The 18,196-nt window shown below is 38.9% G+C and overlaps 1 protein-coding gene across 2 annotated transcripts in view; it reads left to right on the top strand.

Annotated features, from left to right (window-relative positions):
- SH3KBP1 (SH3 domain containing kinase binding protein 1) overlaps nucleotides 1–18,196 on the top strand; it is a 404,964-nt gene that overhangs the window by 303,662 nt on the left and 83,106 nt on the right. For both annotated transcript variants that reach the window (XM_063450212.1, XM_063450216.1), the window contains 2 exons: nucleotides 9,188–9,263; nucleotides 15,888–15,982. In XM_063450212.1, coding sequence (XP_063306282.1) covers nucleotides 9,188–9,263; nucleotides 15,888–15,982 — 171 coding nt within the window. The remainder of the gene's footprint in view (nucleotides 1–9,187; nucleotides 9,264–15,887; nucleotides 15,983–18,196) is intronic.

The following is an 18,196-nucleotide window of genomic DNA, read 5'->3' as shown; positions in this document are numbered from 1 at the left end:
TTCTTATGTATTTTATAAACTGGGTTAACAACTGGACACCCCTCACTCATAAAACGTAATGGGTGTGGAGAGGCCCTTTAACTGTTTTGGGGGTGCAGTATCACTCTCCTTGTCAGGCTCCCCAGTCTGCTGCCTGGATTACTTAACTCAAAGATTTGAGACACCTGTCATAATTGTCATCATATAAAGTTTCTTATCTAACCTTCTTGCTGCACAAAATCCTGGGGGTTGCTGTGCACAAGTACAGTAAGGGAAGCCACTTGTCACACTGGAGAACTAAAGAAAGGATCTGCAGCCATTCAAAATCACCAATAGTATATATCCATAGGCTTTATGGTGTGGTGCAAATCGTGATAATGTTTACTGGATCAAAGAACAGATAAAAAAAATAAAATAAAAACATACCACATTTTGGTGTTAAGCCAAAACATGTTTATTTATTTTTTATTTGATCCAATAAACCGTATTGCATTACCATGCATTTAAAGGTAATTTGGATTCATAAAAAAAAAATAAAAAGGTTGTAATCTGAATCAAATATACTGCGGGCAATTTGACTTTGCTTGTTACAAACTCATACACTGGTGAGAATTGGCAACATGAGTCATAAAGTACTATTGTGTGGGCTACACCTATGTCATGTCCTCACTTTCCAAAAAGGGAGTTCTTCCAAATCCAATTAAAAGTTTTGTCTTGAAACAGAACCTAAAAATAAAGAGCCAAAAGCTGCGTCCGAGGGTGTAGCTACAGGTTTAACCTGGTGTATTCCAATTCAGATTGAAATTCATTCCTGACGCAGGATAATAATCTCTAATGTTTGAACAAGATTATTCATACCCAGTCTAGAGTTATGAATTCAAATAAAAAAAATGTGCATCCAATGTAATAAATGTGTTGTCTGATATATTATTATTTATAGGCCTTGTATAAAATAATTTTTTACATTTAAAACTACAGCTACAATTTATTTTAGAGTTTATGATTCGTGAACCCCCGCCCCCTCATTTTTGTCAAACTGTTTTCAGATATTTTGACTAAAAGGGATCCCCCATCACCAAATCAGATAATTAAAGGGACACTATAGTCTACATATAAAAGCAAGAAAGACAGGTCCCTCAGCCTTCCTTCTTGCTTTTATATGAACTTACAGTTAATACAAATAATTTTCAAAGCTTTCTTATTATATAAACTTACCTCCGTTCCAGCGCCGAGCTCCCAGCCATGGCGCGCCCTCTTTTTGGTCAAAATGACGAAATTGAGGTGCTCAATCAGACGCTTCTCTCAGAGAAGCGTCATCGCGATCTTGTGCGCATGCGCGGCTTCGCGCTGCACCAATCGCGTTCTTCATAGAGCGGCATGAATGCCGCCCCATGAATGAACTCAGCGCCTCTACCACGCATGTGCGCAGAATGCGCGTTCGCGAGCAGAGCTGTCTGACTGACAGCTCAGCTCGCTTTCTATAACCGCCCACCTCCTCAGCCAAACTGTGTGTTTGCATAGAAACACTATATATAGAGATCTCTCTATATATATAGTGTTTCTATGCAACCACACAAGTAGTAAAAAATTAAAGACATACACACACTCTCTCTCTCCATCCATCCCAATCCATATCCATCCACCCCCATCATCCATATCCATCCCCAAATCCATCCACTCCCATCATCCATATCCATCCACTCCCATCATCCATATCCATCCATCCACTCCCATCATCCATATCCATCCCCAAATCCATCCACTCCCATCATCCATATCCATCCCCAAATCCATCCACTCCATCATTCATATCATCCATCCACTCCCATCATCCATATCAATCCACTCCCAGCATCCATCCATCCATATCCATCCTCACCCACTCACCCTCAGTCACCCACCCACACTCACTAAATAAGTTTACTTACAGTTTAAATCCTCCCCTCCTCCTCTTCAGCCTGTCAGACCTGTCAGCTCAAGCTACTCCCACGCAGTGCTGACAGCCTCAGCACACAAAGCGCGTTCACAGTGCTCTGTGTGCTGATAGCACGTCTGACGTACTGACCCATGCGTGAATACGTCAGACGTGAATGAAGCCTTTTTTGGGCTTCTGAACTCGAAAGTCCCTCTGGTGGCCGTCTGATTGACTGCAACTAGAGGTGTTCCAAGCTTCCAATGTAACCACTGTATTTTCTATGGAAATACAGTGCTTAAAAGAAAAAAGCTGCAGGGAGCTGTAGCGCTCACCTGAACAACCTCATTAAGCTGAAGTTGTTCAGGTGACTATAGTGTCCCTTTAAAGGTTTTGTTCATTAGCTGTACACATTTAGATGATAACTATAATAAACTTTGATATGAAAATATTTGCTGTCCAGTTGAACCTTTTATTGTGGACAGGCAATTGTATGAAAATACAAAAAGAGAGGTGGACCTGGTTTGGTGTTATACTGGGACACCTTCTTAGCTCCTTTCTTTGGACGTGGAGAAGTCATTCGATAGGGTCTAGTGGCATTTTCTGTTTAAAATATTTGTGCATCTAGCATTCTCCACCAATTTTCTCACAGTGGAAAAGGCCCTATACATGGCACAGAGAGCTCAGATATTGGTGCCAGGTGTGGGGCTAGAGCCTTTTGGATTACTAGGCACGGGTGCCCTATCTTCTCAAAACCAACCCCGACATACAGGGGATCAGGTTGGCCAACACAGAATTCAAAGTTTCATCTTACACAGACAACATTCTACACACCCCACAGAATCCATAGCGTTTACAAGACCTCCTAAACACTTTCACTTACATTTCTGGATACAGAAGACAACTCCTAAAGGCGCTTCCTAGATGTTAACAAACTTTTGGTCCAGTGACTGACAGTGGACATCCTCACGCTATGCATGAGGACATCCAGCGTCGGCTATTTCCCCATAGAAAAGCATTGATCCTGTGCACATGTGCATTGGCGCCCACCAGTCGAGGGACTTAGGAGGAGGCGGAGCCGCAGCCCAGCATCAAGGAACATTGGCACTGGGATCAGGTAAGTAAATAAATGATTTTTAACCCTTTATTTACCGTGGCTGGGGGTCCGAGGCAGGGGGGAAGCAGAGGGAGCTATAGCTTTGTATTCATGGCACTATAGTATCCCTTTAAATAAAGAATAAAAAAAAAGAAAACTTGTCTCTCTTACACAGGCTTCCGCACAGCTCTTTGTTTAGAACTCTCTGACACAGCCGATTGTACTCTGGCATGACGATAGTTTTAATATATGAAATTAAAATTAAAACTATGGGTAAGCTAATAGCATTCATGTAAGATTTCACCCCATTTACAATCTTTGTGTACATCTGCCTAGATACTATATACAGTATCCAAATGATATACATTGAGAAACACATTCTGTCTGTACAGACACATCTCATTTTTTAGTATTGCAACTTATTTCTCATTACGTTTATTGTGCAACACAGGCGGTCTTTACAGTTGTAACATTTTGCAAATGGTTCTCATTTTGTCCCAATATGGAGCTAGCAATTCCTGAATAACATTTATGGCAGCTGTATGAATAATTCAAGCAAAACCACTTAAAATGTGAATATTAAGTGCAGGACAGGTGTTCCTGCTGAGTAAAATAAGGCATCACTTGTGATGCATTGATTCTGTGATAAATTAATTTTCTTCTGTGTTCCACTGGGATATTATCCTTGCTGTCCAGACCTTCACAATCTGACTTTAAAAGAAGACCAAACAGGGATTTTGATGGATCAAATGCCTATTTTTTAGTTACTTGGTCAAATATATCTGAATTAAATTATAATTTAATTTTAATTTCCTGCTGCAGATGCCAGCCATCCTTACCCTTCCCATTCTATTCATTCAAGATAATTTTATTTGAGCAGGGACAACACAATATTGGAAGTAGTTAAAAATATTTGTGCAATGATTGTGTGTGAGTGTTTTATATGTGTATTATATATTATAGACTTTATGCATGCGTACCCATAAGTAACCACACATTCACACAAACACAAGATGAAAGGTAGATTAAAATTTGGATGAATAGAGAATATATAAAATTAAAATAGTAAATGGTTTAGAAGCTTAAATATTCCAAACCGCCAATGAATCAGCCACTGCCACCAGTTGTTAATAAAACGTTGATGAATTTTCATTGCATTAATTAAAATGAAGAAATGACTAATTACCACTGGGGATTTTTACAGGAAAAAAATGAATATGTAGAAACATACTTCTCCCCTGTTAGACTACTGGCTGTGTTTAAAAGATAATAATTTATCTCTAAAATTGCTTTTACTCTGTCTGTAGATCCTACCTATACTATCCAGTGTCATTTATAGCCACAAAACTATCACTCTCATAGAAATACAATCTTTTTGGAGACTCTTTAAATAATGAATCTCTAGGCAATGGGATAACGTCACAGTTTGGCATTGTCATTGAAGCAGTTTAAGTTTAAAATGATTGGTGGATTGATTTGGAGGTCACAGATTATTACAGGCATTTGCAACAGGACATAAATAGGCATTTTACTTAATTAGCAGTGGTGAGATTGCTTCTTCGACCCCCATCATTCTGCTGTATGTGACTGGAATGAAAATTCTTCACGTTGGAACAGACAGCAGAAATAATATAATGTGAACTCCGCAACAAGCTTGCTTTTCTGCATATTTTACAAGCTAATCTCATCTGACTCTCAAACTGTCAGCTGTGTTTACCTCAGTAACCAAGTAGAATAATATATTCAACACTAAAGGAACGCTATAGTGTCAGGAATACAAACACGCATTCCTGACAGCATAGTGCTGGTGTGACTGTTTAGGTTACTGGCCCCGCTCCAGTGATTCTACTCATCTTTTCTCCCGGTGACGAGCCGGTCTCGCTGTGGCTGGCCCCGCCTCCATGGCCGAGATTATCAGTATTGATGATCTCAGCCAATCCAATGCCTTCCCATAGGAAAGCATTGGGAAGCTATTGCACATGCACGGTACAATGCCACGCTGCGCAAGTTAACATGTCGTCTTAGACATGCATTTATTCTGCGCCTCAATGCAAAGCACGAAGACGTTGAATATAGGTGCTGCACACAGTGCACTACTGAGATAGATAGCAACTCTAGTGGCCGTTCTAAGTGACTGTCACTAGAGGTTTTACTGTCAGCAATGTAAACACTGTCTTTTCTCTGAAAAGGCAGCGTTTGCATTGAAAAGCCTGTAGGGACATGCTATAGACACCACCACTACATTAAGCTGAATGGACTCAATGAGAAGTCTTTGCAAGGCTGGTTCGCTGAGCAATTACCTGCTCAGTTTAATTTAGTTCCACTAAGCCAAACAACCAGGAAGTAAAAGCATGTGTTGTCTGACAGCCGGGCTGTGTAACAAGATTGATTAATAAAAGTGCTATTTTTTTTTTAGATCTGCACTTTTTTGGCAAAATGAAAAAAAGAGGACACACTCTTCATACATAAAGCATTTCAGCAAGCTAGAGTGCTTTATGTATATGGAGTGTTTCTTTAACAGAGAGCACTTCCTTTGCCATAGCAAGGCTAAAATAATATGAATCACAATTGACCAAATCTGCTAAAAAAGAGGAAGAATGTTCTTGTTATATTTACAGAATTGTCTCATGACCCTGTAGATGTTGAGTAACAGTAGTTTCTTATACATTCAGACTTGGCATCTGTAAGGCAATTCTTAACCATTTCTGTGTTCTCTTGTGGCCTTTTAATGCAGCCTTCTAGAAGATAATTGTAAAAAGGTACTGTCCACAACACCAGTGAATACTCTGGGAGATGGTTAGAAGATTAGGGTGTTTGGGAGGGTTTGTTGTGAATTTGCAAAATTTAAGGGAAATGTAGTCCAGCAATAGAAAAGTTAAATGGCAAACTAAACTTGTTTGCTTTCCCCGTTGCAGTAATAAACTAAATATAAACCCCTCTTTATGAATTCAAAGGCATCAAGGAATTGACACTCCATGATGCATGATGCAACTGATGCAACTAATATTAACAGTTTTTATTACCGGTACATTTCATTTCAAGTTATTTCTCCTACACCAACAGAGTTGTTGTTTTGTTTTGGAAATAGTATAACTGAACATATGCTAAAGCTGGGTTTGAAAAAACAGTAGAGAAATCGAGAACATGAAAACAATGGGTGCGCCTATTCTTTCAGTGTCACATAGCCTCCATTTATTTTATATTTTTCTGGGTTCATCAGCAGTTGCCCTAAGTCTTTGCAACATTGTGGATAGTCAATCCAATCAACAATCTATGCAAATTAAAAGATAATAGTTGCCATGGTGATTAAGCTTAAACTTGAGATTTTGGCTGAAGGGCTGAATTAAGCTCACAGAATGGACTTTGAATTGTTCAGTATATTATTGGCTTTGAATAAATGTGTTCGCTCATTGGTGTTGCGAAAACATTTTGCAGCATTTGAGTCAGATGATTCTATACTACATAGAAACATAGAGACATAGAAACATAGAATGTGACGGCAGATAAGAACCATTTGGCCCATCTAGTCTGCCCAATTTTCTAAATACTTTCATTAGTCCCTGGCCTTATCTTATAGCTAGGATAGCCTTGTTCCTATCCAATGATTTAATGTGTTAACCTCTACCACTTCAGCTGGTAGGCTATTCCATGCATCCACTACCCTCTCAGTAAAGTAATACTTCCTGATATATTTTTTTAAACCCTTTGCCCTTCTAATTTAAGACTATGTCCTCTTGTTGTGGTAGTTTTCTTCTTTTAAATATAGTCTCCTCATTTACTGTGTTGATTCCCTTTATGTATTTAAATGTTTCTATCACATCCCCCCTGTCTCGTCTTTCCTCCAAGCTATACATGTTAAGATCCTTTAACCTTTCCTTGTAAGTTGTATCTTGCAATCCATGAACCAGTTTAGTAGCCCTTCTCTGAACTCTTTCTACTGTATCAATATCCTTCTGAAGATACGGTCTTCCGTACTGCGTACAATACTCCAAGTGAGGTCTCACCAGTGTTCAAGACAATGGCATGAGCACTTCCCTCTTTCTACTGCTAATACCTCTCCCTATGCAACCAAGCATTCTGCTAGCATTTCCTGCTGCTCTATTAAATTGTCTGCCTACCTTAAAGTCATCAGAAATAATCACCCCTAAATCCCTTTCCTCAGATGTTAAGGTTAGGACTCTATCAAATATTCTGTACTCTACCCTTTGGTTTTTACATCCAGGATGCATTATCTTGCACTTATCCACATTAAATGTCAGTTGCCACAACTCTGACCATTTTTCTAGTTTACCTAAATCATTTGCCATTTGGCTTATCCCTCCTGGAACATCAACCCTGTTACATATCTTAGTATCATCAGCAAAAAGACATACCTTACCATCATGACCTTCTGCAATATCACTAATAAAAATATTAAAGAGAATGGGTCCAAGTACAGATCCCTGAGGTACCCCACTGGTGACAAGCCCATGCTTCGGATATATACTCTATTAACTACAACCCTCTGTTGCCTGTCACTGAGCCACTGCCTTACCCATTCAACAATATTGATAAGCCTTCTATGTGCAACAGTGTCAAAAGCCTTACTGAAATCTAGGTAAGCAATGTCTACTGCATCACCCATATCTATTATTTTAGTTACCCAATCAAAAAAATCAATAAGATTATTTTGGCATGATCTACCCGAAGTAAACCCATGTTGTCTATGTGTTTTTAGATGTTCAACAACCCTATGCTTTAACATGGTTTCCATTACTTTCCCCACTACGGAAGTAAGGCTTACTGGCCTATAATTGCCTGACTCCTTCCTACTACCTTTCTTGTGAATGGGAACAACATTCGCTAACTTCCAATCTTCTGGGACTACTTCTGTTAACAATGGTTGGTTAAATAAATCCATACATGGTTTCACTAGTACACTAAGTTCTTTCCATCAGGTCCCATTGACTTATTTGTAGAAGTCACTAGAAGATAGCCTATGCAGTTAAGAGGTCCTTACATAGACAGATTTCAGAAAAAACATTGAAAGTGAACTCATGGTTTTATATATATATAAAAAAAAAAAATAACCCAAGAGAGGTTATAACTTAACTCAAGAGAAGAGAGAATAATACGATCTTTAGAAGGTAATAACTCCGTAGTGGTTAAAAAAAAGAAAAAAAAAACTAAAGTTGGCACAGTTGTATTGCTTGATACTGACTTGTAAAGGAGGATAAACGTCAAATTAGTGATAGGGAGACATATACTTTGCTGTTAAGGAGATCCTATATCCAGATTTTTGACAATTCTGGTGCACATTTTGGATTCTGGGGTGTTATGGCAGAGGATCTGGCCAAAAAATTGCTTCTGATTTCTCCAATTATGTCTATTTTCCACCAACTTCCAAGTATTCATCAGGGTGGAAAAGCACCACCTGGCATACCCATAGTATCCTGGTAGGGCAGTTTTTAACACTTAGGAGGAACTGTAACAGTGATGAGTGTTTTTTTTTTAGCCCAATTTCGATATTTAAAACAGAGATTAATAGACAATACCCCATGTGGGCTATTGAGTGTGCTTTTACCATTGCAAAAGATAAAAAGAGGATGGATCTCCTAATAGAGGGTTGATATACCGGTAAGTATAAATTGGATAAGGGGATGATTTACTTTACTGCTCCAAATAAGGTCCAGCGAATTGAATTTGCCACAGGTGGACCTAAAGTGTAGATAACCCAGTCAAATTGGATACACCTAGAGATACTTTTCAAGTATTTGCAAAGAGTCTGAGTACTCATGTCGATTTGATTATTCATATTTTTTTTTTTATTTTTTATTATATATCTTTCAGAAATCTGGTTTTGCTTTATCATTATGGGGTTTTGAGTGTAGATCAATGTGAAAAAAACATCATGTAAACAATTGTTGCAAAAGGCAGCAACATGAAAAAAATAAAAAGGGTCTGAATATTTCCTGAATGTATACTGTATACCAAACAAGTACTTCCATACTTATTTTATCAATGAAAATTTTATTTCAGTGACCTTTTAACAGAGATCTTCAACAGTAACTGACATTCATTTAAAGGGTGACTTGAGAAATTTGCTGCATATTTATACAATGGGAAATTGTATGAGAACTGTCACGGTTTTTATTCTGAGTATTGTAGAAGATTAAATGTAGAGCAAGCGGAACATTAAGTGGAATTTCTCTTTATTTCAGACAACGGGGAAGAAAATCCCTCAAACAATGACATCACAGGAGTCGCTAAAAATGGAGACAGAAAGCAAATCAAAATGTAAGTCATTAAACTTGCTTTACCTATGCGTGTTAGAAACTGTATTATATTCACCCCCACCAGCTTTTATTATTGCCGAATTAGCTCACGGATGGGCATGCTTCCGGTGTACCAGGAAAGAACATGTCCATTTAGGACTCACGGTAAAAGGCAGTTGCAGGCTATCGCTAATAACAGTCCACATCTACATTTTTGTAGTCTTTTACTAATAACAGCTGCCTCTACAGATACCGAAAACATGCATGTTAACGGCTTGCTGGTATTGCGCAAAAAAACACGCCACGCACTACATCCGGTGTACTCTGTAACAAGAGGCAAACAGCTGGCCAGTAAAAAAGAAAAGCAACATGGTTGGAACAAGACTTTGTCTTTCAATAGGGTGTATAGTGATTTGGCTGTTATTAACCTCTTTCCATTAGACTAGAGTTATTTGAGTTAGCGGCAGCAGGTAACGAATAGTGACAAAGTTGTAAACCAGTTGCTTTAAAGAGAGTAGAGAATTATGGGAGTCTTCAGCCACTGTTTAGCTACTTGGGAAGTTTGACAGTAGTTAAGGAGCAGCTACTCTCTAAAGCTAGCAACAGAAATGTAAGAGAGTAGTGGCTAATAAGTAGCAACTAAATTATAAATGTGCATACAGCACTACAAACATTTTATGAGCAGACCGTTATCATTGAAACAGCAAAGAAGTCCAGGCACTCACGGTCTTCATACGTCAGCAGCTTTATTGGAAAAACATGACAGATAAAGCAACGTTTCGATCCCTTCAGGAAACTTTATCAAGCTAACACCACATTTCACAAACCTAATCTATAGGGTATCTCATTAACAATCAATACAAAGTCAATTAACAACCAATCAATATACAAAATTGTGTATTGTAACAAATAAAAGTGCAAAATAACCCTACAAGGTATCATATTATAATGTGGATCAAAATGCATGTACATAAGCCCAGTTGTTATACCTTACTAAAAAATGTACACAAGAAAAGGGTTTTAGATGTTAGCTTCAAATGGGATCTACCCCAAGTAATTAAAAAAGTTAATTACATTCATCGCATGCGGAAAACAGATAATTAACAATCCCTTTAATCGGGTATAATTACTTGATAATTACCTAATCATGCTAAGTTTCATCAGACCGTCCGTTTACTGGGAATTCCTGCCTCCTTACTACAAGGTCTTCAGGTGTCCAAAATGAAGCTACCTCTGAAAATTACGGAGAAGCCTATGGAAGGCTTTAAGTGTCAAAACTGTTGAGAATGTGATCGAAACACTGCAAAAAGCGATTTAAAAAGGACTCATAGTAAAAGACTCTCAGCAAGGTGGTCACAGATGCATGCAGTGCCACCCACAAAATAAATAAAAATACAATATTATTCTAATATAGGTTACAAATTTCACTTTTAGAAAACAACTATTACACTGTATAGGAATATCCATTTACAAGGGAATGACATCTAACATTTAAAAACGTATAATTATAAGCTTCTAGCCAAAAAAGTTTCAACATACGCCAGGTTCATATTCAGAGCATATTATATATAGTAGAAAGAAGTGCTACCAATGAATTATTCTTAAAGGACCACTATAGGCACCCAGAACACTTCAGCTTAATGACGTGGTCTAGGTGCCAGGTCCATCTAGGGTTAACCCTGCCTGCTGTAAACATAGCAGTTTTAGAGAACAGCCGCTAGAGGCGCTTCCGCGCTTCACACTGTGATTTTCACAGTGAGAAGACGCTAGCCTCCATAGGAAAGCATTGAGAAATGCATTCCTATGGACTGACTGAATGCGCGCACTGCTCTTGCCGCGCATGCACATTCAGCTGATGACGTCGGAAGGAGGAGGAGAGTCCCCAGCGCCGATGGAGCCTGGCGCTGGAGAAAGGTAAGAGTTTAACCCCTTCCTCCCACTTCAGCCCGGCGGGAGGGAGGCCATGAGGGTGGGGGGGACCTATTAACACTATAGTGCCAGGAAAACTAGTTTGTTTTCCTGGCACTATAGTGGTCCTTTAACTCTTACTATTCCTCAAAGAGTCAATATATAAATGGTGTCCAATCTAGCACGCTGCAGTGATTATGTCACCTACAGTGCCTCTTTATAATGTCAGCATTCATAACTAAGCAAGATCAAACATAGGCTTAATCACTGTACCACCCTTCCTCTTCCTTACAATTGCATTTAGATAGGCAGTTTTATGAACAGAAGAATACTTCTATGAAGGATGCTGCCTCGTTGCAGGATCTTTTATGGACCTTTTGCACATGTACAGCACAGAGTAAAACTGATTGGCAGCTCTTGGATGGTGAGTCACCAAAAGCTGAAGGTGAGGACCAAGGGGGCATGTCATTGTTGAAGGTCTTTGCAAAATATGCACAAACCCTCAAAGTGACAGAATTGCTTTAAAAAACACTATTAATTTCTCTTTCTTTGCAAGTTATCAAAATAGTGAGAAATGTGAGGTTTAGGTATGGATACTGCAAATCTCTGCCGTCTGTTTTTGGATGTAAAGGCTGACCTGTTCCTTTTATAATGTAACTAGCACAATTGGTGACGTACCTGCCTGTAATTGAAGTGTGCCATCCCGACAGGCAGGTCAGCTGGGTAAGCAATCATGCTGCCTATGTACTGAATGCTGCACAGGTGGTCCCCTTAAAGGGATTCTAAAGTGTCAAAAAAATTAAAACCCCTTCAGTCACTTACCTGAATCCAGCGCCGATGTCCCTTGGCGCTGGGTCAGGCTCTGCTCACGCTCCTCCCCCACCGACATCATCCAGATTTAATGCACATGCGCGGCAATGGCTGTGCTCACATTAGGATTTCCCCATAAAAAAGCATTATTCAATACTTTCCTATGGGGGGAAATCTGACGCTGGAGGTCCTCATTGTAGAGCGTGAGGATGCCCTGCGTCAGATAACAGACCAAAAGTCAGTTTCCAACCAGGTAGCCCTCTAGTGGCTGTCTGGTAAGCAGCCACTAGAGGTGGAGTTAACCCTGGATAGTAATTATTGTAGTTTCTCAATAACTGCAATAATTACTATTGCTGGGTTAAGGGACATGGGACATTGCACCCACACCACTTCAATGAGCTGAAGTGGTCTGGTTGCCTACAGGGTCCCTTTAATGTAGGAATGACTGTAATTCATCCCAAGTGCAGTGCAAACACACTTAAAGGGATTCTCTAGTGCCAGGAAAACAAACCCGTTTTATAAAAACTGCAATAATTACACTTGCAGGGTTATGGGTGATGGGAGTTGGCACCCAGACCACTTTAATGAGCTGAAGTGGTCTGGGTTCCTACAGTGTCCCTTTAACCCCTTAAGGACACGTGACATGTCATGATTCCCTTTTATTCCAGAAGTTTGGTCCTTATGGGGTTAAACGTGTTCACGCAGAATTTCCCCCATTCCTCCCAACACTATAAAACAGAACTGTTCTCTGGGGGTGATCGAGAGGAATATTTAAAATCATATGGTCACCTGAACAAATCGTGTGATTTGACTCGTCCATAAAAAGGTTAAATAAGAGGCTCATATCCACTGTCCCTTTTATTCTCTTACAGTTTGTATAGTCTGTTTTCTAACTGGGGCAGGAGATTGATTCAGCCTGTCTGATAATATTTCACCCTGCACATCTCGATCTTTCTTACTGTCCTGGTTCCTTGCTTCCTCCGCGCTGTCTCTCATTCTTTCACAGTAATTTGCTGCGTCACTGTTTCATTCTCTCACATTATAGATTATCTACTCACGATCCCTTATTTGTATTTCTACCATTTTCATGGTATATATTCAGGAGATCTTGGCAGGCAATGTTCAGAAAGAAATCCTTATACTTATTCCTGTAAGTGCTGGCATAAATGTTGTTTCTGGCTGCATGACTAATTCAATTAATATTTGTTCCTTGAATATATAGGGATATGTCACTGTCTTTCTGTCTACTTCTAATTATCTTTATTTTCTATCTGATTTGCGTTGTATGGGTATCAGGCTATGACATATTATTGTTATGAAATCTAATGCTTCTGTTTTCAAATATCATCACACTGCAGTCTGTGATTATATCATTAAAAACGAGGCATCTCCACCTTAGATTGATCAGTAAATGCCCATCCCTAGTCCTGCCTTTCTGGTATATAACACTCACTCCATGCCCATATACTAAAATATTTATCTGGGATGTGTCTCCCATCCAATTTTAAATGACAGCTAAGAACAATTAAGATGAATGTGCCTGTTTGCCTATATAAATAACGATAGTACATGTTGGTTCTGATTTATATGTGATATAGTGAGCCCTATAAACATACATTTGTTGGACAAAATAATGGAAATAACAATGTAATAAAATTAAGGAGCAAATTAGAAATAGTACCCAATCTACCATCTAGCAATGCTGCTCTATAAGTCATAAGCCTGTGTGGTGGGATATTGCACTTTTCCTCGAGATTAAAATCGTTTCTCTAAGCGATGAAGAGGAGAACCTAGTTTTCATTCTGTATGTCCAGAAAAAGGTTCAATGATGTTCTGATTTGGCGATTGGGAATGCCATGTAAAATATTTTACTTCATTCAAGTGTTCAGAAACACACTCTTGAATTTGCTGACTTTGGTAAACTTGTGATGTCCAATGGAGACGTTATTTGTGATGTCGGTAGGCAAGCCTCTCACTTTAATTGCTTAACTTGAGATGTCAGGGGCTTAAAATGCTCGAGCCTTCCATAAAGTCAGGTAGGATGGATGACAATATTTAATTGTGTATTTGTTTTTACTTTTTTTTATTAGAGCTTTTACTTTTATGGCTTTACATTAATTATTTTTAATCTGTCTGCCTATTACTTTCAAGAACCATTTTAAGATATCGAGTTCATGGGGACTGATTATATTAACACAGTTAACTAAATGGCAAGATAATTGAACAACTTAACTGTACATTGGGCAGAATAGCTTAACTGGAAAAATATGTCCAAAGCCAACTATTTTTTTGTTTAAAATGTGCAGTTCCTGGAAAGAAGTCATGGCACTGATATCCCAAATACTCTCTAAGCCGGTTGACCTGAACCCATGGGCCTTTCTACTTGCTAAACCTTTTGACGATTGGAATAGGGCAAAACAGCAACTGTTAAATAAAATTACACTGGCTGCTAGGCGTGCCCTAGCCCAAACATAGCTAAAACCCACCACACCTCCCATAACTATGGTGCTCCGAAAGCTCAAAGACAGCTATATCATGGATTAACTGACTGCTCGGGTTTGGGGGTCCAAAAAAGATATTCTCTAAAGTTTGGGAGCCATGGAAAACTATTCAGATAACTAAGAGTCAAGGCCCTAGGGACTTATAAAGGGGTTATGTGGGGCTCCCTTCCCTCCCTTCCTTCCGAGACCACAAGACGCCCTTCACCCCCTGACATCGCCGGCCAGGGATCCTCACTACTCTCCTTCTTTCTCCTCTTTCTCTATCTTTTTCCTCTCTCTTCTAGGCTGAAACCCTTTTGTTCGGTTTATTCTATTTCTCTCTCTTCCAAAAATAGAAAAAACCCTCAGAACCCGGGACAGAGTATCAAATCTAACTGATGCACGGCATTTTTCTGCATATAAACATATAAACCTGTTTATTGCCAAGTAGCGAGAGGAGACTAATCCTAATATGTTATAAATGCTCCGTTGTCTTGTCACATACGTTAGAATGACTTCGCCCTAACTTCGACTCTGTATTCATTAATCCTGATGCCATGAACAATAGGAAATGCTATATACCTCTAAATGCCATAATTCTAACCTCATCTACAATGTTTTCTCCGCTACACAAATTATTGCTGACGATTTTAGTGTGATACCATTATTTCTGTAAATCGTTGTATGAGCCAATTTTGTACAAGGCATGTTTCATCTTATTCTGAGAAATAAATAAAGTATGTAAAAAAAAAAATATATATATATATATATATATATATATATATATATATATATATATATATAAATGTGCAGTCCCCTAGTTCAGTGGTGGGGAACCTTCGGCTCTCCAGATGTTTTGGACTACATCTCCCATAATGCTCTTACAGGCATAATGCTAGCAAAGCATCAAGGGAGATGTAGTCCAAAACATCTGGAGAGCCGAAGGTTACCCACCCCTGGGCCTAGTTAGTCCTCTTCAGTTTATATTTTGGCAAATAAGCATACTATCTTGTTATTCTCCTTGTCATTCTGCATTCTATCTCATCTCTCTTCTATGACAAATCAATCACTTATATCAGTACTCTAGAGTGCACACAAATTCCAGGTCCCCTGCTCTTTGTCTCTCATGCCATTCTGCCCCAATACTTTAAATTCTCTGCCCCATTGAAGCAGAGGCACTATCATTAGAGATTTGCAAGCAATGGCTGAAGACTTGTCCTTTAGGGATTCTGTTACTTTATATCTTTAGTTCAGAGATTTACACCTTGCTGTCTCCTATAATGATCTGTATTCTTTACTTTAATATTCTTTTTGATCTCCTCATATAGTCGGTTCAATTTTAAAGCCTTTCAAGATCCACCAGGAGAAAAACTATGTACAAACGGCTATTTTTATTTAATTATGTTTGCTGAATGAAATATTCAGAATGATGTATCTCTTTCTTCCAGCCAAAGAATATTGTAAAGTTCTCTTTCCATATGAAGCACTAAATGAGGATGAATTGACAATCCGTGAAGGTGATATTGTCCTTGTTCTTAACAAGGTAAGTGAACTATTTATATAAATGTAATATCCATTTTTGCCCAATAAGCCATTTGACAGTGTGAAGAATTATTTCTATTGTTTGAGATATATATATATATATATATATGTATATATATAAAGGCTGCACTTACCTGAATATGTATACAACACTTGTATACAATGTACCCTATTTTTCCCATCCTAGCAACCTAATGCCTGCTCTTATGAGATTAACCCACTTACTTCCTCCTGGTGCTCTCTGCAATGCATTAAATTAGGTGCCTCGTTCCAGGGCCCTATTTAACCTTGCACTGGAAGTTTTTGCAAAGTAAGTGAGTTAAACTCACAGGAGCAGGCATTAGGTTGCTTGGATAGTATCAGTCAAAAACAGGGTACACTGGCATTGTGGCAGGATTGTGCAGTGCAAAATGGTATGCTTTAAAAATGTTTTTTTTAAAAAGCTAATAAAATCTGTGAACTTTCAAGTGGTGTTTAGTGAATGAGTGAGTGTGCTAGATCTTGTAATATATATATATATATATATATATATATATATATATTGTAAATTGAGGCTCAGTCACCATCTGGGGCTTTTGCATAATATAACTTTACGGTTGCTGCAGAATGCAGAAGAAGTTAGTTATAACTACTGGGGGGACTCACGCAAACACTTAGGGCCACCCGATGGCCATCTTTGATCAGGGGCCCAGTCAGGTGCCATGGCCCTTTAACAGCATGATGCGGGTACCCTGGTCGGTTTAAAGCCGTGGTGCTGGTACCACCTCCTCCTAGTGTACCAATAAGCCATGCAGGAGTGGAAAGGATCAGAGAGACGGGAGAGCCTGGACTCCTGTCAGACCCAGTCAGATCCCACTGGACCCCAGGGAAATGACCCCCCTGCACCAATAAGGAATGGAAGCAGACGGTTGTTAAAAATCTGTAAATTTTGATCTTTGTGTGTGTTGATATGTGTTATCTGTATGTGTATATCTGTGTGTGTATTTGTAAAATGTGTGTGTATGTGATATCTGTCTAAATGTGTGTATATGTTATCTGTGTGTGTCTATGTGTGTATGTGTCCTTTATCTATATATGTGCATCTGTGTGGGTAGCTGTCAGTATATGTGTGTGTGTGTTTGTGTGTGTGTGTGTGTGTGTGTGTATGAGTCAGTGTGTATCTGTATGTGTTAGTGTGTGTGTATGTATCTTGTGTGTATTTGTCAGTGTATGCCTGTGTGTGTTAGTGTTTATGTATGAGTCAGTGTGTTAGTGTATGTGTATATATCTGTATGTATGTGTCAGTGTAAATATGTGTGTGTATATGTCAGTGTGTATCTGTGTGTGAGTGTGTGTATGTATCTGTGTATATGTGTCAGTGTGTATCTGTGTGTGTTAGTGTGTGCTTGAGTCAGTGTGTATCTGTGTGTGTCAGTGTGTATCTCTGTGTATGTGTCAGTGTGCGTGTATAAGTCTGTGTTTTTCAGTGTGTGTGAGTGTATGTGTCAGTGTGCATGTCTGTGTGTGTTTCAGTGTGTATGTGCGGAGCTGGGCATGTGCATACATCCCAGCAATCAAACATCAACTCTACATACAAACACATTCAAACACTAAACACAAGTACAGCACTGCTTTCACATAGCAACAGTACATACACGTTTACAACTGCATTCAAATGCCAACACTACAGACAAATACATACATACATTCAAACACACAACATGTGCTTAAATTTGTCACCAGCAATTATTTTCTATTGCATTAAGAAGTTGTTTATTCATAAAAATGTAATGCTCATTATTGACAAATACTGTAGCCTTTACATATGTAGAATTAGCATTAGAACCAGAGGGACAGGGTGAATAGGGACTGGGGGGGGGGGGGGGGGGGAGGGGGGGAATTGGTACATGGGTGGGGTGCAAAACATTTTTCCTTGTGGCCACCACCATGCTCTTTCTGCTGAGACAAGGTATCTAGCTTAGACAGAGGCTCAAGGCTTGACAAGGTAGCAAAATATCTAATGTGTATTATTTTTTTGATTGCAATGGAATTTCAGTGAAATTCCAACACAGTCAATCTGAGGGTTTCAGAAAGATGTTCTCCTTTTTGAAATACAAATTTTTGATGGGGGAAGGGGGGCTGACAGTGCCGCTTTAAGATATATTTTTTCCAATTTCCAACAAGGAAGTAGGTTTTTTTTGTGTGTTTTTATTTCCACTATTTTATGAGCCAAGAT

Source organism: Pelobates fuscus, chromosome 1, assembly GCF_036172605.1.
Source record: "Pelobates fuscus isolate aPelFus1 chromosome 1, aPelFus1.pri, whole genome shotgun sequence".
In the NCBI taxonomy this organism is placed as follows: domain Eukaryota; kingdom Metazoa; phylum Chordata; class Amphibia; order Anura; family Pelobatidae; genus Pelobates; species Pelobates fuscus.
This window is presented reverse-complemented; position numbering and strand designations above follow the sequence as displayed.